The sequence below is a fragment of the Theropithecus gelada genome, chromosome 2 (assembly GCF_003255815.1).
Source record: "Theropithecus gelada isolate Dixy chromosome 2, Tgel_1.0, whole genome shotgun sequence".
NCBI lineage: Eukaryota > Metazoa > Chordata > Mammalia > Primates > Cercopithecidae > Theropithecus > Theropithecus gelada.
The window spans coordinates 94,341,150-94,364,073 of record NC_037669.1 but is presented as its reverse complement, the minus strand read 5'-3'; the positions used below and the strand labels follow the sequence as shown (position 1 = coordinate 94,364,073).

At 48.0% G+C, this 22,924-nt stretch overlaps 1 protein-coding gene across 2 annotated transcripts in view; it reads right to left on the bottom strand.

Moving 5' to 3' along the window:
- Positions 1-22,924, bottom strand: part of FYCO1 (FYVE and coiled-coil domain containing 1) — a 77,924-nt gene that overhangs the window by 31,821 nt on the left and 23,179 nt on the right. For both annotated transcript variants that reach the window (XM_025376518.1, XM_025376519.1), the window contains exons 7-14: positions 19,951-20,041; positions 16,603-19,029; positions 15,332-15,424; positions 14,634-14,752; positions 12,543-12,710; positions 9,685-9,834; positions 8,703-8,914; positions 5,530-5,674 (exon numbers count right to left, since the gene is read on the bottom strand). In XM_025376518.1, the coding sequence (XP_025232303.1) occupies positions 5,530-5,674; positions 8,703-8,914; positions 9,685-9,834; positions 12,543-12,710; positions 14,634-14,752; positions 15,332-15,424; positions 16,603-19,029; positions 19,951-20,041 (3,405 nt within the window). The remainder of the gene's footprint in view (positions 1-5,529; positions 5,675-8,702; positions 8,915-9,684; positions 9,835-12,542; positions 12,711-14,633; positions 14,753-15,331; positions 15,425-16,602; positions 19,030-19,950; positions 20,042-22,924) is intronic.

The window sequence follows — 22,924 nt, the reverse complement described above, 5'->3', positions numbered from 1 at the left end:
CCTGTCCAGGTGCCCGCCCCCTCCCAGGGTCCCTGCACTGGCCTTTTGTAGCTTAGGAAAGTCCTGCCTGCCTGGCCCCAGGAACAGCACAGCAGCAAAATCTTTCTTTGCCTTCCCTGCCTCCTCAGCCACTAATTGATCCTATGCCTCTGGGCCCTTACCTGCCACTCTTTGGAGTAGATGTCAGTTTTCCAACCCCTTCCCCTGGGTAGGGGAATAAACGCTGGCACAGCACGTGCAGATTACAGAAGGCCTTCATGTCTTGATTTCACTCCATCCACACCACAGCCCAGGAAGCAGAAGATGCTGTTGGTACAGGCTCCATTCCACAGAGGAGACTGAGGTCATGTGCAGGGCAGAGCCAGTTCCCAACCTCAGCCTACCCTTCTCCCTTCCACTTGGCTCTCCCCTCCGCTCGTCCACACCAGCACATGGTGTTGGAGGTCTGGTGGGAGGGGATCAGGCTGGGTGTGGGCTCGGCTTGAGTACACACTGCCTTGGTGTGGCCTCAGGGTTGGAGGGTAAAGGATGTGCTCTTTCCCTATTTCCCTACCAAGTTCCCAACACCTGGGGGTGGCTGTAGTACTTATGGGCTCCAACCCCTTTAGAGATATGGCAGAGGCCACTAATGGCCACATCATCTGAGATGTGGGGAACACAAGATGACACTGACTCTAGGGGCTACCTGAGAGCTAGGGGCCCAGGTGTCCTCCGTGGGTGTTCTGGACTGAGGAGATGGTGCCACAGAAGAGAAAAGCCTGGAGCTACCCCTACTGGAGGGGTGGAGGCAAAACAAAGAGGATGGGGACCAGGAGTGGTCAGGGCAGTCACTCTGGCCTCCTCCTCCAAGGGGCTCTCAAAGCAGCACCCCCTTCCAGCTGCCCAGTCCCTGTTGGTCCCTGGTAACTAATGCCATTTTGTAGGAGGCCTGGCACTATCATCCCCATTTTCAGATGAGAAAACTAGTTTAGACAGATCAATGCCTGCCAAAGCTCATACAACAGAGCTAGGACTACAACCTCACTAAACAGCCTTTCTTTGCCCAGAAATGTTGGCTCCAGGAAGGTTTCCTGCCACTGACAAGCCACAGGGTACCTGTCACCTCTGTATTCAGCTGAAGGCAGAGATCTTGGGGAAGCCCACGTGCAAGGTGGCTTTGTAACCTTAACCATTCACCATATCCTGTTCTCATTTTGTTTCTGAGATAGCAAGCGTCAAATCTCCCGGTGGGTGACAAATCTACCACAGCTCCCCTAAACACTCTGACCATGAAGTGCCTGTTCTGAAGCAATTACTGGCAAAGACGCTCTGAGGGTTCAGGGATTGTTTCTGTGCGAGAGTTTAAGCTCACTTAGGGTCATCTGGGTATCTGAAGGATCTTCCTTGGAGGAGACCCCTGGGCTGCGCAGTGCAAGGTACTGAGGCGGTAGCGGTAGCATGCACAGCTCAGCCCCTGATGACACAACATCAGGAAAGCAACATACCTCCATGAAAGTCTTCCCAGGCTTTAGGCACTGGGCTGGGCTCAGTGCTCCACACACAGTTCTCATGCAATCTTCCTAACACCCCTAGGGTGAGTGCTGTCCCAGTCTCTTCGGTAGAGGGGAGGAAACTGAGTTCGTGGGCTGCACTGCCTAGAGCCATGGAGCCTGGAGGTGGCAGACCAGGCATGTTTGGTTCTAAAGTTCGAGCTCTTCACCACCATACTGTCTGTTCATCTGGTAGCTAGAGGGGGAGGCCGGGCCTCAAGGAGGCCATGACTGGGTAGAGGCTGAGCAAATGCTGAGGGAGCCACAGCCCAGTGCCCCTGCCAGCCCTTACCCCACAGGCCTGGTTCACCAGCTGACAAAAGCTTGGTTTCCTTCTGTGCTTCAGTCCAGAGAACAGCTGGACACCTGGTCAGGGAGATGGTGAAGGGTGAGCCCGAGTGACTGAAAAGGGGGTGTGCACGGGTGTGTCTGGAGGGCTACAACGAATACCATCTTTTCTCCAGAAGTCAGGAGCTGTGCTCCTGCCCTGCACAACCATTCTAGCTCTGAGCCATGCACAGGGACCACTGGGAGGTTGCTTAGGGGGTCCCAGTATCAGGCCACATCTCCCTGGCAGGCTGGACTTTGGGACCCCTTTCTGACCCACCTCTGCCAGGAAGAGGGGCAAGGCAAACAACTTCCTTAGCCCCAAAACTGTGTATGTGTGCAAAAGAGCGAACATGAAGGCAGGGGAGATGGGCAAAATGGGGACACGGGATGGAAAGAAGAGGGCTGAACTCTTCCAAATGAATCTTAAGCCAGCGGACTGGAGGGAGGAGTCCAAAGCCTAGTTCTGGCACCTCCAACAACAGAAGTTATCCAGCCTCCTGAGGCTTCAGCTTCTTTGCCTATAAAATGAGATAATTCCCACTCCCTGATGGGCTGCACAGGGACTAGTGAGGTCACGTGTAAGAGCAGCTGGTGCAAGGAAGGCGCTCAGCAGCATCACTCTCAACAACACTACTTCCAAGTGGCCTGATATTCCTCACGAATTCGGACTTAGTGTTTAATCTCTCCCGGATCCCTTCTTACCTTGGATTTGCTTATTTTCTCCCGAAGTTTCTTGCCAGGAATGCTTACACAAATCTAGGGCTCTAGATCTCCTACACTTTCTCAGACTCTTGGTGTTTTCGGTTTAGGTCTTAAAACTTAGGAAGAAAAAGAATGTAGGAAAAAGCTTCCAGAAATGCTTGGGTTTTTATCTCTAGCTAATGCACAAAAAAAAGTATCTGACAATGCAGCCTTTAACTGACTGGGAAGGGTGGGTCTTCACCCAAACAGAAGTGCAGGGATTACAGGTTCCCATCAGTTAGTCCCACATCCTCCTTGGTGGCCGTGGACCAGAACACTGGCAGTTTCCTTTCCCTGGAACAGTTCCTGATTTCCCAAGACCAAAACCATACATATTTGTCAGCAGTCAGAATGCCTTCTGTTTTTGTTCCTACTGGGCAGGGGAAGGTGAGGGGTGAGGAGAGAGAGAGCTGTAGGACAGTCACTTTCTCACTCAGGCTAGAGGAGGCAGCAAGACACTTTCAAGCCAGAATGTCCTCCCAGCCCCCCAGGTTCCTGGTCCTGCTCACTTTACCTCCTACCATCTACCCACTTGGCTTTCGAGGTGATGGAGGCAGAGTATGGCTTAGTGCTAATGGAATGGAACATGCCCCAGGGACCATTGAGACATGGGGGTTGGGAGAACGCTGCAGACTTACATGGTCAGGGGTTGGAGGGGTGTCCCAGCAAGGAAAGGAAAAGCCCCAAGTCACAGAAGCGACAGTAGTAGAGATGATCTTGGGTCTGGTGAGTTTGGTGATCAGGCTGGCTTTATCCATGAAGCTATAACATGGTGAATTCAGTCATTCTCTAGTCAGGGAACAGAGGGTTGTGGAGATGCACGTAAGCCCAAAGTCCCTTGCACTGGCAGCGTCATGAAGAGTAAAGACATGCAGCAGAAATCCTGAGTGATCAATCTGACAGATCAGTCTTAGCCTTCCTCTGAATTCTGGGCAGATCTCAATGTGGAAGCAGAAGCATCATAGAATGTCCTTAACTAGAGGGAAAATGGGTCAAGAAACGTCTGGGACCTGGGACCCACATAAATTCTTTCTTGAGGTTCTGAACAGCCAGTGCTTTTTTGTAAACTGCTCTAAAGGCGGACAACAGGGGCTGAGAAACATCAAGCAAGGACCTCCTTTTCTTATGGGTCTCATGTCATAAACTCTTGACATGTTAATATGGTAGTACTTTATACAATTCATATTTTAAAAAACTGACCTTATAAAACTCTCCTTGAAAACCTTGTTGGCAAATAGCTACACTAGAAAAATGAGAAGGCCAAGGGAGAATAAATACTTAAGGATATCCTTGCCGTGGCTGCTTTGGCCCTCGGAAGCCTGCTCGCCTGTGTAAGCTGCAACACTCTTGCAGCAGTCAGGAAGGTTCAGTGGATCCAGGTCACTGATTAAAAGCAGCATAAAATACCAGTGCTAGGGCAAAGTGCAGGCTAGGTGAGTGGAAAGTCCCTTGGGTTCCACAGGGTATAGAGTAATAGGCCTGTCCATATTTTTCTTACTGCTAAAACTTTGAGACTTTGGGTGGGTTTATCTGCAGCTAAAGGGACCTCTGAGAGGACGCATCTATCAGAGACAATTGCAACTAAATCTGAGCTTCGTTTCTCATGGCATCCTTACCAAACCTGGTTAGTGTTTCCAAACGATGAACTAAACTCACTGTGCTGGAGCCTCATGGATGAAGCCAATCCAATCACCAAACTCAAGACCCAAGACAGCCCCTACTCACTATTTCCTCTGTGACTTTGGGCCTTGCCTTCCCTTCCTGGAACACCTTCCTCTGAAGCAAGCTTAGCCAACCCATGGCCCACAGGCTGCATGCGCCCAGAACTTTGAATGTAGCCCAACAGAAATTCATAAACTTTCTTGAAACGATATGAAATTTTTTCTGGGGGGAGGGCGATATTTTTTTAAGCTCATTAGCTATCGTTAGTGTTAGTTTATTTTATGTGTGGCCCAAGACAATTCTTCTTCCAGTGTGGCCCAGGGAAGACAAAAGAATGGACACCCCTGCTCTGATGCGTTTCCTGACAGTATTAGCCTGCAGTGTTCTCCCAACCCCTACACTCCTGTGGTCCCTAGGGCATGCTTCATTCCATTGGCACTAAGCCACACTCTACCTTCATCACTCGGCAAGCCAGGTGGGTAGGTGGTAAGGTGAGCAAGACCAGGAGCACAGGGGCCTGAGAGCAAGGCTTTTAAAGAGCAGCATGTTGCTCTGAGCAACTGCCAAAGGTGGCCCAGCAAGGGTTGCTGTTATAGGCTGAATTGTCTCCCCATGCCCCAAATTATTCACATGCTGAAGCCCTAAGCACCTGTACCTCAGACTGTGGCTGCATTTGGAGATGAGGCCTGTAGAGGAATGATTAAGTTAAGATGATGCTGTTAGGGTGGACCCTAATCCAATGGACCAGTGTCTATAAGAAGAGGAGATTGAGAGACATGGAGACACACCAGGGGCATGCAACAGGGACAGTCACATGAAGAGGCAGCAAGGGGGCAAATATTTGCAAGCCAAGGAGAAGAACCTTGCAGGAAACCAGCCCTGCCAGCACCTGACCTTGCAATTCCAGCCTCCAGAGCTGTGAGAAGGTAAATTTCTGTTATTTAAGCCACCTGGTCTGTGGTATTTTATACAGCACCCAAGCAAACTAATACAGTCGCTCAAGCCAAGAAAGACAGGCCTTAATGGTGATGCTGAAACCTGGGGCCACTGACATCTCCCAGGAGCTCTCTGCAAGGCTCAACACTGACCACTTTCTGAGCGCTTGATGCTCTTCAAGGCCATTGCAAGCACTGTTCTCAGGCACCTTCCCTTAGGCAAGGACAGTCCATCCTGCTTCCAGTGTCTCACTTTCCTCATCCTTTGATAAGAAAGCACAGGGGCCAGGCCTGTAATGAGCACTCAGGAAATGGGGGTGACCTCTACTCACTGTTCAGCCACATTTGGGTCAAGAGAATCAGTTTCAGTGGGTGTTTCAGGCAACGAGGAGCCAGACTCCTGTATCTGGCATAATTCCTCATCTGTGATGATATCAAACACAGCGTCGTCCGGTGGCCTGTAGTCTGTATTTGCTCCTGGGCAGCAGAGGCAGATCAGGAGAGAAGAGACACAATACACTGTTATGCACAGGCTGGGTAATGGCCTTTGGGAAAGTGAGAGAGTGCAGCTATGCAGAACAAGCTGCTGAGGCACAATTTAATTGGTCACTCAACTGACAGCTATTCTGTCCAGAGTTGAGAGAAATGGTTGGTTGCTGGGACATCCAAAAAAGTAGAGGAAGGCTTACAGATGAAATGGAATGTACAACCTAAGAGACTTCTCAAAGTCAGGGGCTTAGAGAGGTTTCAACCTCTTGCATATTCTCTGAGGTCCCTTATTTAGAAGGAAAAATCTTATTAAGAAAGAACCTAATAACAGAAAACACACTTCTATGCCACTAAATCCTTGCTCCATAAGACACAGGCAGTACTTATTCATGTATTTTTGAAAGCAGGAGTCTGTCTGACCTGCATTTTCCCTTCATCCACTGATGTGTGGGAAAGAACCTCCAAGTGCTCAAGGACTTGCAGCAGGCACTGGGTTTCCAACCAGGGGCCTTGTGTCCGACTGTGCAGCCACTTAGTAGGAAGGCCACTGTAGGAATGTTCCTGTACCAGTCATCTGCCCACAAACACTCTCCAGCACGTCATGGAAAAATGTGAGAGCAGGTTTGAGGCAAAAAGAAAAAAAGACCAGGTGCGGTGGCTCATGCCTGTAATCCTAGCACTTTGGGAGGCCGGGGCGGGTGGATCACTTGAGGCCAGGAGTTCAATACCAGCCTGGCCAACGTGGTGAAACCCTGTCTCTAATAAAAATACAAAAATTAGCCAGGTTTGGTGGCAGGCACCTGTAATCTCAGCTACTCGGAAAGCTGAGGCACGAGAATCACATGAACCCAGGAGGCAGAGGTTGCAGTGAGCAAAGATCATACCATTGCACTCCAGCCTGAGAAACAGAGCAAGACTCTGTCTCAAAAATAAATAAATAAATAAATAAATAAATAAATAAATAAATAAATAATAAATCAAAAATTTAAAATGAGCAGACAGGAAATGTCAAAAACCAAAACAAGTGACCTGAGCACTTTGTGGTCACTAATGAGTCAGGGCAAGCCCATGCAAAGTTCCTGGGGTGTTTAGCAAGAAAAATGGTTCATGTGAGCTTAAAGTTCCCAGCTGGACCTGCCACATGACCACTAAGACAGCCCTGCTTTAGAAGTGAAGTTCTTCTTCTTATCTCAAATCTGTATAATAGAGAGCTTGAGGCATAGGCTGAAAAAAGGGGCTAGGGATTGGTTTTTTTCGATAGACCCAGCCACCCTCCTGAACCTGCCTTGCAAGGCTGGCACAGGGAAGGGAAAGCAGACAACAGGGATCTAAAATGATATCCACTGACATAAACTGAAGACTTAAATAAATAGAAAGTTATAACATGTTCATGGACTGAGTCAATTTTATTAAGATGTCAATTCTCCCCAAACTGAACTAGAGATTCAATGCAATCTCAATTTAAATATCACCAGGATTTTTTGTAGAAATTGACAAACTGATTCTAAAACATATAGAAAAACAAAAAACCTAGAATAGCCAATACTTTGATAAAGAACAAAACTGGAATCACTCTACGTGATGTTAAGATGCTTTATAAAACTATGGTCATCATAACAGTTTGGTATTGGTGAAAGAATAGGCACATAGATACATGGAATAGAATAAAAGTCCAGATATAAATCCACACATATAAGGTCAATTGCTTACTTTCTCATGGCAGCATAAAAAAAAAAATAAAGTCGGTTTTTGACAAAGGTACAAAGAACAGTTTCAATCAATGGTGTTGAAATAACTGGACAACCATACAAAAAGATGAATCTCTATTCACACCTTGCACCACACACAAAGATAACTGAAAATGAATCACAGACCTAAATGTATAAGCTAAAGCTATAAAACTTCTAAGAGACAACAGAAGAAGGTCTGTGAGTCCTTGGGCTAAGTAAAGCTAGACATGACAACAAAAAGAAAAACATTTATACATAACAGAAAAAAACTGATACATTGGACCTCATTAAAATGATATACTTCTGCTCTTTGAAGACTTTTTTGCTCTTTGAAAGAAAATATAAAGACAAGCTATAGATTGGGAAAAAAATACTTGTAAAATACATATCTGACAAAGAACTTGCGTAGAGAATATACAGAGGACTCTCAAAATTCAGTATTAAAAATCATTTTAAAATGGGCAAAAGATTTGAAGACAAAACTACAGCTGTGCAAAGTACGCTCCCCATCCTCATCAGTTCTTTGTACCCAACAACATAATGGGGGCTGCCAACCACCGGGTAATCCACTCAAACAAAAGAGGAATGGACAGTATTTCTAAAGGCTGGCTGGCCTGCATCCAGACAGAGGCCAAGGAGGAGTTCACAGGGACCAACGGCAGATGGCAATGATGCTCGAGCAGAGACACGCTGAGACCACTTCTGCCTGTGCCATCTCAGCTCTGCCTCCCTGTGCTCCACATCCAAAGTCCAGTGCCCTGAAGGGCAGCCCAGGCCTGTCTGTTAGGGTGTGCTCAAAACAGAAGCAGCAGAACTCAAACTCTACTTCCTTCACTGGGCTGAGTGGGAGGACACAAAGGAGATTACACCCTCCTTGGACATGAAAGAAGAGCCAACTTCAGGAAGAGACTGAAGGATATGGATGGTTCCAGACACAACTCCTAGCCTGGAGTTACTCTGGATGCCAAGGCTGCGGCTCTGGTAGACGGCATTCTCCAAAGCTTGGAGTGTATTTCATGGATGTGCATTAAGAGGTACGTAGACTTCAGGTTAAATCACACTGAATCTTATCAGGACAAAGTTATTCCTTTTTCAATTCTCTTTCAATCCTAATATATCAAAATGAAAGTCTCAAGTTGGTGGTAATATATTTTAGCACCTCTTTAATACCAAAGTTTAGAAAACACTGAATTCAGCTTATTAGCACTAACTAGCCACAACAAGCGGGGTGGAGGGTGGGAGTGGCATCTAAAGAACATAGTAGGTAGTAGTAGCAGGAGACTGACCTTGGCCTCCTATGGCCTGGGGCCCAGGTGAGGCTGGTGACAGTGCAGGGCTGGGCTCTCCCTGGCTAGTGCCTGAGCCAGCGCTATCAGGGGAGCCAGGGCCTTCACTGAGCTTCTGGAAACAGGCTCGGCAGCAACGCTCCTTTTTGCCACTGTGCTTGCTCAGGACGTAGTTGTTGCAGCAGTAGTAACAGAAGATGCGGCCACATATCCTGGGAACAAAACAAGCCCAGGCTGTGAGGATGATACACTATGATCTTGTGTGATCTGCTCAGCATCCAAACTGGGCTCTGGATGCCATGTGACTCTCAACAGACCTGGCTCAGCCCCCACGTTAGGATGCGGCCATGAGCTCATTTCACAAGATTCCAACAAAGCCTTCTTGTCAGCTTGGTGAAAGCATGGTTTACTTCCTAAGGTCCTGGGAGGCAGGGAGATAAAGTATGGCTGAGCCCACCTTCCCTGGCACCAAGTTGTAGGTATGCCTCCCATATTTCAGAAGCTAAGGCTCTAAGAGACCACAGACCTTCACAGCTATGATGACTATTTTGCACCTGCCCCCAGCTCAGCCCGAGATTCATCTTTATCCATCCTTCTCTGGCCTTTGTGTCCCTGGTACTGCCTGTGTTCCTCTAGTGAGGTTTCAGGCCAGCTCTTGCTGGCTTCCAGTAATGCTGCTCCCCTCTGGTCCCTACAGGAATGGTAGAAGAACTGCTAGTCTCTGGGTATGCCCCATCCCTGTGGGGACCCCTAACTCCATCCACATCTCTGTATTCTTTCTTTCAGGGAGCCCTGAGTGTCTTGTTAGGATCCCAACTAATACACCTTCCTCACCTGGTTCCCTTAAAGCCAAAATGTAATGTGTTCTTCCTAAACAGTCAGCCATGGTGCCAACACCTATCACAGTCCTCTTTCGGAGCTCTCTGCTCTGGTCCTGGGCCCCACAAGGGTGTTGGTGTCAACCCAGGAGCCCCCTGCTGACCTGCAGTGGTGCCGCCGCATCATCCAGCTGAACTCCCGCTTGCAGTCGAGGCAGTGGTTTGCCTCCGTGTCTCCGAGCCACCTGTCCTCAGCACTGAGCTTCTGCTGGAATTCCAGGGCATCTGACTTCTGCCAGAGAGCATCCTTGTCCCTGGGACGAAACCACATTGGAAGAAAAGAAGAGAGAATCCATGAAAACAATAGGATGATCCTTGCTTCATTTCAAAAGACTGGTATCAAATTTCCTAAGTCATAGAAAGAAAATTCACTTTCACCTTGGAAATATGCCCCAGCCCACGCTAGGTCTCCTCCATCTCCCCCGACATGCAGACTTAACTGACACCACATGTGTGAGAACACGCGGGAGGCAAAAGATGTACACAGAAGGCACTGTCAACTGCAAAGAGCTGCCAGCACCAACGAGGTACACCACTCAGGCACCTAAACAACAGTGCTGGGGACCACTGGGAGTTTAAGCTAAAACGTGCCGCCATGCCGACTGTCTGCGTGCAGTAAGCCCAAGGACCATGAACGTACTCCCCACCCGAATCTTAATGTTCTTGGGGCCCTTTATGTTTCTATGGTTGATCCAAGTAACAATTAATCAGTGGAGAAGATCAAAGATTCCCTAGCGTGAAAATCTGGTCAGATGTTAGCCTCCTCTGCCCCTCAGAGAGATGGTAAGGTCACTCCAGAAGCCAGACTGAAAGAAGTGTGAGGCTTTCCAGAAAGGTCTGGCAGTGTCAGAATGTGCCTGATGAACTGGGGGTGGGGGATGTGAACAGAGGCTTCCTCAGGGACACTAATGAGCATTTTCAGGCTTGATGGTGTCTGACATGGGACGTTTAGTTCTTTCTCATATGAAGCCCCAGTCGGCATCCTCAGGGCTAATGCAGCTCTAACAGCTCCTCAGCCACCAGTAATGTGACACCTGAGCCACTCAAGTCCTTAGAGACACAGGCTTCATCACTGACCAGGAACTCCCAATCAACCCCAGATCATTTGCCTTAAATAAAAAAGCTTGAACATGGGCTTGACTGGCTTTTTCAAGGCCACTTGAAATTGTCAGGAAGCAGGAAGACTCATTCTCTGAAGCAGCCTCATTCTCTAGGCTGGTCCACCCACACTTTGGGAATGTGGAATGCTGCCAGGAGCTGGTGTTTTCCATCACACCCCTCAGGTCACAAATACCCTGAGTTCTAACTCTGTATATTGATGATAAGAAGGCAGAGTTTTTAAACTTTCAAATTGCTTGTAATTTTAATATCACTGTTTTATAACACTTAATGAATTAGCATATCTAGGCTTTGCTGATCCATGGTGCTGCTAACATCACAAAAAGAGGGCTAATCAGATTGTATGTGCCTCTTGAAAGAAAGATCCCAAACTACAAACCAATTCTATGAAGGCTTCCTGCCAAAATTTTGAACCTGAGTCTAAGCAAGCTGCCAGTAGAATGATGGTTCTCAGCTCTGGCTCACTGGTGTCTGAGTCTCACTCCCAGAAATTCCAATTCAGTTAGTCTGGGTGGGGCCTGGACATGGCCATTTTAAAATTACTTCCCTAGTGATTCTAATATGTAGCCAGGATTGAGAACCACTGCAGTAGTTCTATCTATGGACTCACAGGAAATGCAAGGGATGGATGATCATGTTAAATGACACCATGAGGATGCAATCGGCAAAAGTAGAGAGATGATAGGGAAACTCATTGACTAAAAGGGATGTAAGAGACATATCAATTGCAACAGATGAATCTAATTTAGATCCTGATTAGAATAACCTGAAAAAATTCTAAGGCAATCGGAAAAATTTGAAACTGTCTAGACACTTGATGATATTAAGAAACTATACTTCATTTCTTAAGGTATAATAAGGACACTGTGGTTGTTTAAAATGGAGGGTTCTGGGCCAGGCTTGGTGGCTCATGCCTGTAATCCCAGCACTTGGGAGTCTGAGGCAGGCAAATGACTTGAGGCCAGGAATTCAGGACAAGCCTGGCCAACATGGTGAAACCCTGTTTCTACTAAAAATATAAAAATTAGCCAGGAGTGGTGATGTGTGCATGTAATTCCAGCTACTCGGGTAGCTGAGGCACAAGAATCGCTTGAACTCAGGAGGCAGAGGTTGCAGTGAGCCAAGATCACGCCACTGCACTCAAGCCTGGGCAAGAGAGTGAGATTCTGCCTCAAAAAAGAAAAAAAAAATTCAAAAAATAGAAAATAAGAGTCCTTACCCTGGAGAGGTACATACTGAAATATTTATGGATGAAATGATATGTGTGGGACTTGCTTCAAAATCTGGGAAGGTAGGTAAACAGGTGGGTCTACAGATCAATCAAGACTGGCCCTGAACTGAACACTGTTGAAGCCGGGTGACAGGCTGGCCCTGAGCTGAACACTGCTGAAGCTGGGAGGTGTATTACATGATTCCATTTTTGTATATTTGAAAATTTCCATAAGGAAAAGTTAAAATAAGTTTTGAATGACTTGTCAGGATTAAAAAATCAGGACACTTCACATTAAAATCCAGGTTTCCACCTTCTCTTGAGAAGAAAGGTGATCTAGCAGTTCTGGGCCAAGACTGATGTGGCAGAAGTAGAGCCCAACTGTGTCCCCAGTTTCTCACAGTCCCCTCCCGACCCAGCTCCCACTTATATCAGCTGCCTGGTACCTGCAGGCACTGGAGTTTGGGACTCTAGTACTGGGGAAAGTGAGATGGAGGAGGAGAGAGGGGCTCCTGAGAGAGGGGCAAGAAAATGGGGAAATTTCTGAAGTACGCTTTCAAGAACAGCTGCATTTCTTTAGAGAAAACCCAAGTGTGGGGAAAACCCCATATGCTGGTTTGACACAGCACTCACCTGAGCAGCTCTATCAGCCGCTCCTCGAGATACTTCTTGGTTCTGTTGAGGTCATCCAGGTCAGCAAGCATCTTCTGGTCATTCCTCTCGCGGTTTGTCACCTCCTGGCAGAGTTTGTTGTAATACTCTTGGATTTTTGTTGTGGCTTTTTCGAGTTCCTTCTGGGTCCTGGGGGAGGAGTGGTAAGTTTTCTTGATTAGCCAGAACTTCCAGCTTTCCCAGGGCTCTGGGCTCACCCAGGACTCTAATGAGGGGTGCTACTGCCCCCGCCATGAAGGAGCCCCTTGGTACTGCTCACAGGTTATGCAGTTCCCTAGCTTTTGAGACTCTCCTCACACCCCCACATACAAAGGGGTATCCTTGGAGGGAGGGGAGGCTAACCCCAGGTTGCCAGAAGCACCCTAAGTGAATAGAACTCTGCACCCCTTGGCTCCTGGACAGGGGCTGGGCTTGCAAGAGAAGCCTGATAGACAAGGCTCATGGGCTGGTGATGGGGAGAATGAGCAGGAGGAGAAAGAAGTCAGGACAGGCAGGACTGAGGTGTAGTTTCCCTGAGGTGGCCACACGGAGGAGGGCCTGTCTTCCATATGTCCCTGGGACTCTACACATGGGGCATGGTGCTAGGCCCACAGCAGGTGCTCAGTCTTAATCTGCACTGCCAGCTGTTCTACCTGATAGCCCCCCTGAGGCCCAAGGAATTCCGTTTTGGGTGCTGCAGGGTGTCTCAGTCTTCAGCAGAGGAAACTGGCTGAATCTTGCTGTCTTCCTCACCCCACCTACTCCATTTTTAATGCAGCTATCTCCTAAGGCAGTGGTTTTCCAAGGATGGTCCAGTGGGACATAATAAAAGCTCCATTAAACAAAGGGTTCTGCAGAGAGACTGATTAATTTATACCTTCCACATCTAGTATAAAGTTGCCAGGAAGTTGTTTACTAGACGTTGTCCACCAAAATGGGCTTATAGGTGCACCCACACACACAGGTGGTATACGTGTGTGCATGCACACACATACACTGAATAAAATAAGTTGGCAGATAGACTGTGGAGCTTGGAACAACTGAAACAAATGCTCTGAGATGTTACAAATAACCACTGTTATATCATGTTTTCATGCCACCAACTCAGGCTCTGTTTATCATGAATATGACTTAACTAAGGGCAGCCAGTGCCCTATAGGATCTGAACACTGGAAGGGTAAGATGAAAGGAAATGTATGTCCAGGTTACTGAATGTCAAAGATATCCTGGATCTCCCACTAAGCCAGAGCCCAGGCCTAGAAGGCAGGTGTTGGGAAGAGGTAATAGATAAATAGAAAAGTTAGAGACTTGGGACAATTTGGTGTGCTTATCTTTGCTGGTGGCACACATGCAGTTCGATTCTGGCAACTTCTCCTTTCTGCTACACCTTTTTAAAATTAGGTCTTCCTCCCTGATACACCTTTTCTTAATCAGGTCCTGGCTCAACTAGCTGGGTCCCATGACCACACGGTGGACCTAGGCTCACAACTCCACGTGGCCCCAAGTCTGAAAATGAGGGGGTCAAGGAGGCCTTGGGATAGCAGCGTGATCTGCTCTCCACAGATATGGCATCAGAGAGTCTGCACAAAGACAGGCTGATCCTGGTCCTTGGCACGATCATCTTCCTCATCCATAAAATGGGGATAGATGATAACACCTTCCTCACAGGACTGTTAGGAGGATTACATGGGTAAATGTATGCAAAGTATTCAAAACAGAGCCTGCCACGTTTTCAGCATTATTTAAATATATGCTGTTACTATTACCATTATTATTATGATCTAACTTTTATTTCATTTTAGTTTTTCCAAAGCTTGCAGTTACTCAAGTATGCACTGCCAGAGAGAAGAAAATCGAGTTAGGAGAAAGGTGCTTTAGCTGTGTATAGGCTGGGATGGGCAGGCAGCCGGGTTCTCTGTGGCATGCTTCCAGCACAAGCACTTTCTGAGTTTGTGGCTTTTCTTGCAAAAGGATTTCCTAAACCTAACATGAGTGACTGACTTTCTAAATGATGAGACCAAACACTCCTTCCCTGAAGACTACCGACAGCTGCGTAGGTGGACTGTGACTAACCTTTCTAGGTCTTCACGCAAGGCAGCCCCCTCCTCGTCCTTCCTCAGCATGGCCGCCTGGCACTCTGCAAGATGGTTGCTGGTGCAGCTCAGCTTCTGTCCCATGTCTGCTTGGGTGGCCTGGCACAGGACATCAGGGAGAAGACACTCAGCTTGCAGAAGCCCATGCAATGTACCATAAAGTGGCTGGTGTGCCATCCACCCCATCTGGCCAGGTCACTTCTAAATGGAGGGTTGTTTTCTATTAAGTTCAAGAAGCCATGAATCTCTGCTCTATATTTTTGGGGCCTCAACTGCAACTAGTTAAGGTGGTTGGCAAGTGGCAGGTACCAGAATTCCCAGGGTGACACTGAAGGTAGGGATGGCAGGGAGTAGGATTCACTTGGACAAGTCACTGCTCTGAAGACTGTGGGACCAGTGCCACCTCTGCTGCTGCCCATTTTAGAATCACTGGCTGGTGATCACCCATAGAGATGGCCAAACAGGACACTTATTTCCTTTCTGCATTTGGCAGCTCCAGCCAGGTGTCCAGGGAATGGATGGAGGGGGTCAGGGTACAAACTGAAGGTGTCTACAAAGGTAAACTGAGGACAGCTTCAGCTTGGGAATCTGGAGGCATGCAGGGAGCCCTCTTAAATGATCCAGTCAAAACCACACCAGATGCCCTCTCCCTGAGAGGTCCACACCACCAGAGCCTACCTTCAGCTTCCCCACAGCTTCCTCGGCAGCCTGCAGCTGCCGGCCTTGCTCCTCAAGCTGGCCCCTGAGGCTCCTGCACTCCTCGCCAGCATTCTAGAGAGGATACGAAAGGGATCATAAATGTAGGGTCCTTGCTCTGAGGATCCCTCAGCCCCATCACCCAAATAGATAAAACCAAGCTGCCTTTCTCTTTTTCCCTGCAAACTGGCTCCTCAATGAGCTTTGGGCTTATCAATAGTGAAATACTTTCAAGCTTACTAAGAAAAGAGACTTAGCCTGGTCCCCAAACTTAGAACTTAATTTCTGCAAGGGAAAAGGTTGGCTATGAGCCACATGGAGTTTCACGGAGTGGGGTGGCACTGGGTGGGGAGGCACATCTGTGGCAGTGCGGTGGAGCTGCCTCAGAGAGGAGGGTTAGGAGTAGCCTGAGAGTGCACAGACCTTGATGCAGACAGACTAGTGGCAAGCTCTGGAAATCAAAGCCCCAGGCCATTCTGCCGTGTCTTCAATCTAAACAGTCCTTAACCCTTCATCTTTGTGCACTATCAAAGAGACATATTAACTGCTCATCTCATTAACTTGTCTGTCCCAAGGGCCTTGTAAAAACGAAATAAGCTGGTTCCCTACCCTATATCGGCTGTCAGGAGAGCACCTGATGGGGTTGGTTATTCATTAAGAACCCAGAGTTAGGACGTGAGACAGCTGTGAACTGCTGGCCCTCAGAAGGGGTTTTAGAGGCCAAGTCAGTGTTCTCACACTCACATGCCCAGGGCGGGGTAGGGGGCTGCGCAAGTACAGAAACCAGTGTAAGGAAAAGTGCAGAGGATGTGTGCCTCCTTTAAAGTGGGCAGACACCCTCAGGTTCCTGCTGACTGCTGCCACGGGGAGGGGGCAGGGTGAGGACGCAGGCTTTCAGATCTTCTGAGGTTTCAAAAGAAGCCCTCAAACTGTATTTGTAAACACCCTGCTCTTTGAATGTTGGCTACTAATTTTAAAAACTTCTGTGTGGGCTAATCTAGTTTGCAGTGGTCTTGAGTTTAGACTTTGGGCTAAGGTATCACTCCAAATGTTCTGGCCCTAACATGTTCCTGCAGAGAGAAAGATGCTACTGTGAGCTGTGATAGCAGGACAGGGCCACAAGGTGTTTGCCTGCACCCACAGTACATTCTCCAGCCCTCACCTGCCTCATGGCTGAAGGTGCATCCTCCCATGGACCCACCAGGCCTGCCCAGGGAGATGGGTAGAGCCCAAGTGGTTGAAGCTAGGATTACCTTAAGTCTGCCCTGGTAGTCCATGATTTCAGCACTCAGCTGGAACTTGAGGGTGTCGAGCTCCTGGCGTGCAGCCTCTTGGAGGCTCTGGGCCCGCTGCTCGGCCTGGGTGAGCTGGGCCTGCAGGCCAGGCAGTGAGTCGGCTGCTTCTTTGGCCGCCTTCAGCTTCTCCTGCAAGCTCTCCTTCTCTTGCTGCAGCCCAGCTACTTGGCGCTCCAGGCCCTCTCGCTCCCTTGAGGCTGCCTCTTTGGCGTCCTGGAGCTCCTGGACAGCACAGGCCAGTGCCTTCTCCACTTGCTCCTTTTCCATGGTCAGTGTGCAAACCTGGATGCCCAGCTCGGCTGTGTCCGTGTTGGCCCGGTGCAGCTGCTCCTGCAGCTCAGCGTGCTCCAGCTGTGCTTCCTCGGAGCTGTATTTGGCCTGGGACAACTTCTCCTGCAGGGCCCGCAGCTCCTCCTCCCTCTGCTGGGCCTCACTGGTCCTCTCCTCCTGCAGCGCCCCTTCACGCTCTGAGCACTGCAGCAGCTCCTGGACATGGGCTCTGTTAAGGGCTTCATTCTGCTCCTTCAGCTGCTGCACAAGGGTCTTGTGCTCCCTCAGGACTGCCTCAGTCATGCTTAGCTGGCTCTGTACCTTGTCCTGGTCATCCAGGGCTGCCCGCATCTTGGCCTGGAGGTCCACCACCTGAGCCTGCAGCCGTTGGGCCTCCCCCTGATGGACTTCCAGCTGCGCCTGAGACAGGGCCAGCTGGGCAGCCAGCTCACGGGCTTCATCGTCGGGGGGTGGGCCAACTCCCTGTTGGCCTTTCTCTGCGGTGAGGACCTCAATCAGCTGGGTCTGCTGCTGGCACTGGCTCTCGAGAGCCCTAAGCTCTCTGTGCTGGGCCTCTGCCAGTTGACGGCACTGCTCCACCTCCTCCCGCAGCTGCTGGCACTCACCCTCCTTGCTCTGCAGAGCGGCCTCCTTCTCTGCCACCTTGGCTTTCATGGCCTCCTTGGCCTTCCTTACAGCCAGCAAGCTTGCCTCCATCTGGTCGCCCAAGTGCCGGATACTGGCCTGCTCGGCCTCCAGGGAGGCCAAGGAGCCCTGGATGGCTGCTTCCCGCTGCTGCAAAGCCTGGTAATCGGCCTGCAGGGCTTGCAGCTTGCCCTCCAGGAGCTGGTTACGCCCGACCACATTCTGCAGCTCCTTCTCCAGTTCCCTGTTGGCCTGCCGGAGCTCTTCCTCCTGGCTGCCCTCCTGCACCTTGGTATCATCTAACTGTGCCTCCTGCAGGCCCCTCTGCTCCTCCTCTGGCTTCCCACAGGCCTCTTGCAGACTGGAGTTCACAGGGACCAGGGCCTCATTCTTTTCACCTGCCACTGGCAGTTCTGGGCCGGGCTGCCCAGCAAGCCGCTCGAGTGCACCCACCTTCTGGCTGAGGTGGTCTTTGTCCTGGATGAGCTGCTTCTTCTGCTCCTCCAGGTCACTCACATGTTGGCTCACCTGTGCCAGCTGGGTCTCCAGGAACTGCAGCTGCCGGGTCAGGGACCTGACCTCCTGCTCCAGCAGCTCCTTTTCCTCCTGTTGCTGTTTTTTCTCCCGCCTCAACTCTGCTAGCTCCTGCTCCCGGGAGCTCGAGTGCACCAGCAACTCCTGTAGCCGTTGCCAGAGCTGGTCTTCCTCCTGTCCCTTCCCAGACAACTCCTCCTGGAGTGGGGCCGTCTCCTTCACCAGGCGCTCCAGGCTGGCCCAGGCATCCTCCTTCAGCTGCAGCTCCTTGACCAGCTGCTCCAGCTGGGCACTCTGCTGCCTGTTGACCTCCTCGACCTTGGTTCTCTCCCTTTCTAGGGCTCGAAGCTTCTCCCCTAGCTCCTGGATCTCCCGGGCCGCATCACTGGGAATAGGTTCTTGCTGGCCCTTTGTGTCTGGTGCTGTATCTGCCTTCTGCTGAGTCATGGCTAGCCAGTCTGGGATGCTGGCTAAATGCTGGTTCTTCTGGCCCAGTGAGTCCCGTGTGGCCTTAAGCTCCTGTGCCAAGGGCTGCAGCATGGACTCCAGCCGCCGCAGGGCTGTGTGGTAGTCCTCCTCCTTCTCTGCTGCTCCTAGCTCCAGGGCCTGTAGGCACGTCTGCAGCTCCTTCACAGTGTTCTGGGTGGCCTGGGTGACCTCCCACTGCTTCTGGAGCTCAGCCACCAAGCAAGTGAGGCGAACGTTGTCCTCTGCTGCAGTGCGTCCCCTCTCCCTCTCTGTCTGCAGTTGCTCCTCTTGTAGGCTGACAGCTGCCCTCAGCTCCTGGTTCTCTCTGTCCAGCTGCTGCATGCGCTCCTGTAGCTGCTTCTCCCGCACCTCCAACTGGTCCAGCTCTAGTCGCATCTCATCAAAACCCTCCAATGCCTCGTTGTTTAGGGGGCTGTTCAGGTCAAAGTTGGACACCATCTCTTGAGTCTGGGAGGAAAAACACAAAAGACAAGTGGCTTTGGGATGAAGCTACAGGGCTACTCAGAAAAGCTTTAGAGTTTAATGAGAGCAGAGGTAAAAATACAGGCATTACCTGCCCTAAGGTTAGTCTAAAGAGGTATTCAAAAGACTAGAATCCCTTTGCTCAAAGCATCTGCCACACATTCAGCAGCACATTCCAAAGCCAGGAGGCCGCCTATGTGAGCTCCACTGAGATACAGACTTGCTTTTCCCATCCAGCCTTCTTCAGCTTTTAATGGACATTGTCTTTGAGATAAATTCAGTTATATCTAAGCTGTTATTCACTCACTGTGCCACACCCATACCCGCAATTCCTGGCATGATTAAGGCACAAAATAAGGTAAAAGATTCATCTATTTTCTACTCTTAATGCTCCTTATATTGATCAGTTTATTTTTTTAAATTGCTGATCAGTTTTCACAGCACTATATACAGCTGTGATAAATTCACATTTCTAAAAAAATTAACAAACTGCCCCTACCTACTAACATTGACTGAGCCCTTGCATATGTCAAGCCCTCATCTATGAACTAGAATGATTTTTATTATCCCCATCCTGTGGATGAGAGAGCTGAAGGTTAAGTAATTTCCCCTTGGTCATAGCTGGTAGGTGAGAGTCAGGATTTGACTCTGTCACTTTTAACCATGGTGCCAAACTGCTTCTTTTAAAATACTTTAAAATCATTTAAAAGAATTTAATTTTAAGAGAGCCTAGATTCCATTTGGTTGAAAAACCCAGACTCCAGGGAATAGTGGCTATAACTGAGTGGTTCTATTGCTCTGGCTGGAACAACAGGTATCTGAAAACATCACCCTTGAGTTGCTAGGGACAAGGACATACCCTGGTAGAAGCTATAGTAAGATAATTCCCAGCCTTCCTGGCCTTACCTGCAGGTAGCTGCTCACCAAACTGCTCATGCTGGAGCTGCGGCTAGGGGGTTTCCACAGGTAAGCAGAAGAGCCAGTGGCCAGTGTCCTCCTGTGGGGCCACAAAGCAGACATACCTGTATTCAGAGCAGGAAACCTACATACATGGAGGCCTTGCTGGTCACCAGGCAACCAGGTGGTAGTAGGGGGCTGCCTTCCCAGGTAGAACGTAAGGAAGTCAAACCCAACAGATTCCACCAAAGAGCACAGCTACACTGGTCTGTAACAGATGAACTCCATGGCTAGAGTTTTACCATCATGGCTTTCCTCCCACTGCCAGAAAAGAATTACGTGAACATGTATTTCCGATATTTGGTTTAAATTTTTCTTGAGCTTTTGGTGCCTGCCTCAGTTTGTCTGCCAGTGAGGAACAAGCAGCAGTCAGTTTGGTAAATAAGAGTCACACTGTGCTTGGGGGCTCAGCTGCCGCTCTGCATGACACAGCAACAGTGTGGCTGGGAGGCTGCTTCTAGGTCACATAACCAGGCCGGTCAGTGCAGATACAGAACATTTCCCTCATCGCAGAAAGTTCCATTGAATGGCATTGGTTTAGAAATACAAAGGCTTGTGTGATGACTCTTGTTTAGCAGGAACCTAAACATATTTTTACTTCACCAGAATCATCTCCTAAATCTAAAATTATTGTGTTCTCAAACTTAGTCTCCACAACCCAGCAACTGCCCTTCACAGTATCTTCCCTGAAGACAGTCACACAGGTACATAAGGAGACAGTGGGGATGCTCTTGGCAGCGCTGTAACTGGAAAAAGGGAAACCAAACAAACTCTACACTGCTAGGGAAAGAGATACACTATGGCTTATTCACCCAACAGAATTCTCTACACCATGGGTTAGCATTCTTTTTGGTTTTTTTGAAAAGAGCCAGATAGTAAATATTTTGGTCTTGTGGGCTATATGGTCTCTGTCACTCAACTGGCACTGTTAGCATAAAAGCAGCCATGGACAACAGGTGAATAAATGGGCAAAGTTGTGTTCCATACAGCCCTGGGGCTGTGGTTTGCCAACCCAACTCTATACTTACAGAACTCCATGTATAAACAGATACAAAATCTCAAAAACAAGGCAGAATGAAAAAAGCAGATTGCAAAAGGACAGCTATCACATGATTCAACATGTGTAAAATTTTAAAACGTTTACAAAATAAAACTATATATATATACTATATAAACTATTTACAAATACACAAGTAATAATGAAAGCAGAAGATCTGGGCATGAAATGCATTGATTATAGGGCCATGATTACTTCTAAAAGGGGAACAAAGGAGAAAGGATGGCAATGGGGTGGGGCTTTAGCCGATCTATAATATTTTATTTATTAAAAAAAGTATCAGATGTAACCAAATCTCCCCACAAGAGCCAGCTTGACAGGGGCTCCCACTGGGGTAATTGGATAAATGGGATAATTTAAGCTTCAAAATAAGTAATGACAGTGACAGAATGTAACCTATTGAATAAAGTAAGAATCCATGAGTCAATACTGCTATGAATGAATAAGTGGGGAAAAAGAAAAAGATTTTCCTTACAGTAGAATGCCAACTAATAATGTAAAAGAAATAATGGAGTTAGAAAATCACTCTGGTAATGATGATGGTAATAACTGCTTCAGGCAAGAATTATCAAATGGTATTAAAACTAATACAGGACAGATTTAAGAGAAAAAAGGATAATAATGTAATTTCAACATGCCTTCGCATAAGATACATATTCATTACAAAGGAAGAAATAGTAACTTTTGGAGAAACTGGGCAGGCACCGCGTTACCTAAATGACCAGGATTAACCTCATTAGTAGTGAAACAAATCAACACTGTGGGCCTCCAGATACAGTGTGCTGACAAGACAACAGCTGAGGCATTCCCGCCAAAAACACTTAACCCAAATCCAATAATGAGGAAACATCGGTCAAACTCAAATTAAGGAACATTTTACAAAATAACTGGCCTGTATTTTTCAAAAATGTCAATGTTATGAAAGACAAAGCCTGAAAAACTGTTCAGAATTAAAGGGGACTAGAGAGGCATAGCAATGAATGAATTAACAATATGTGATCTGGGATTGGGTCTTGGATTATGAGAGACATTATTGAGATAATTTGTAAAATTTAAATGAGATCTGTAGATTAGATAGCAGTATTGTATCAATGTTAATTTTCTGATTTTAATAACTGTACTGAGTTATATAACAGGATGTCCTTGATTTTAGGAAATGCATAATTAAGTACTTAAAAGAAAAGAAGATCAAGTCTGTAATTTACTCTCAAAAGGCTTAGGAAATAAATCAACATGTAAATAGAAAAAATGATAAACAATTATAGTAAAATATCAATAACTAGGGAATCAGGGTGAAGGATAGATGAGTACTTTGTATTATTTTTGCAACTTTTCTGTAATTCTGAAATTATTTCAAAATGTGAAAGTTTTAAAAAGAATATCTGGGCCAGGCGTGGTGGCTCATGCCTGTAATCCCAGCAGTTTGGAATGCCAAGATAGGATTGTTTGAGCCCAGGAGTTCAAACCAGCCTGGGAAAGATGGCAAGACTCCGTCCCTACAAAAAATAAAAAATAAAAAAAGGACACCTCAATATGGCAAAATGTAAGCTATTAAATCCTGGTGGTTTGCGTGTGACTATCATATTCACCACTTTTCTCTATATGTGAAGTATTTCCTAATAAAAAATACGAACGTTAAATTTTAAAAGCCTTATAAACAGAAAGCAAAACAAAACAAAGAATGCTGGACTTGATTTTAACCTAAGTCAGGTGTTCCAGGCCTGCTGCCCACCAGCTGGGTGACTTTGTCAAGTCCCCTGATCCTCTGAGCCTGTTCCTCACACCTCCTTCCTGGAGCTGATGTAAGGACTCTGGTGGTATGTGAGTGCCACACTGGTGTAAGATATGGCTGGCTTGATGGCCTCA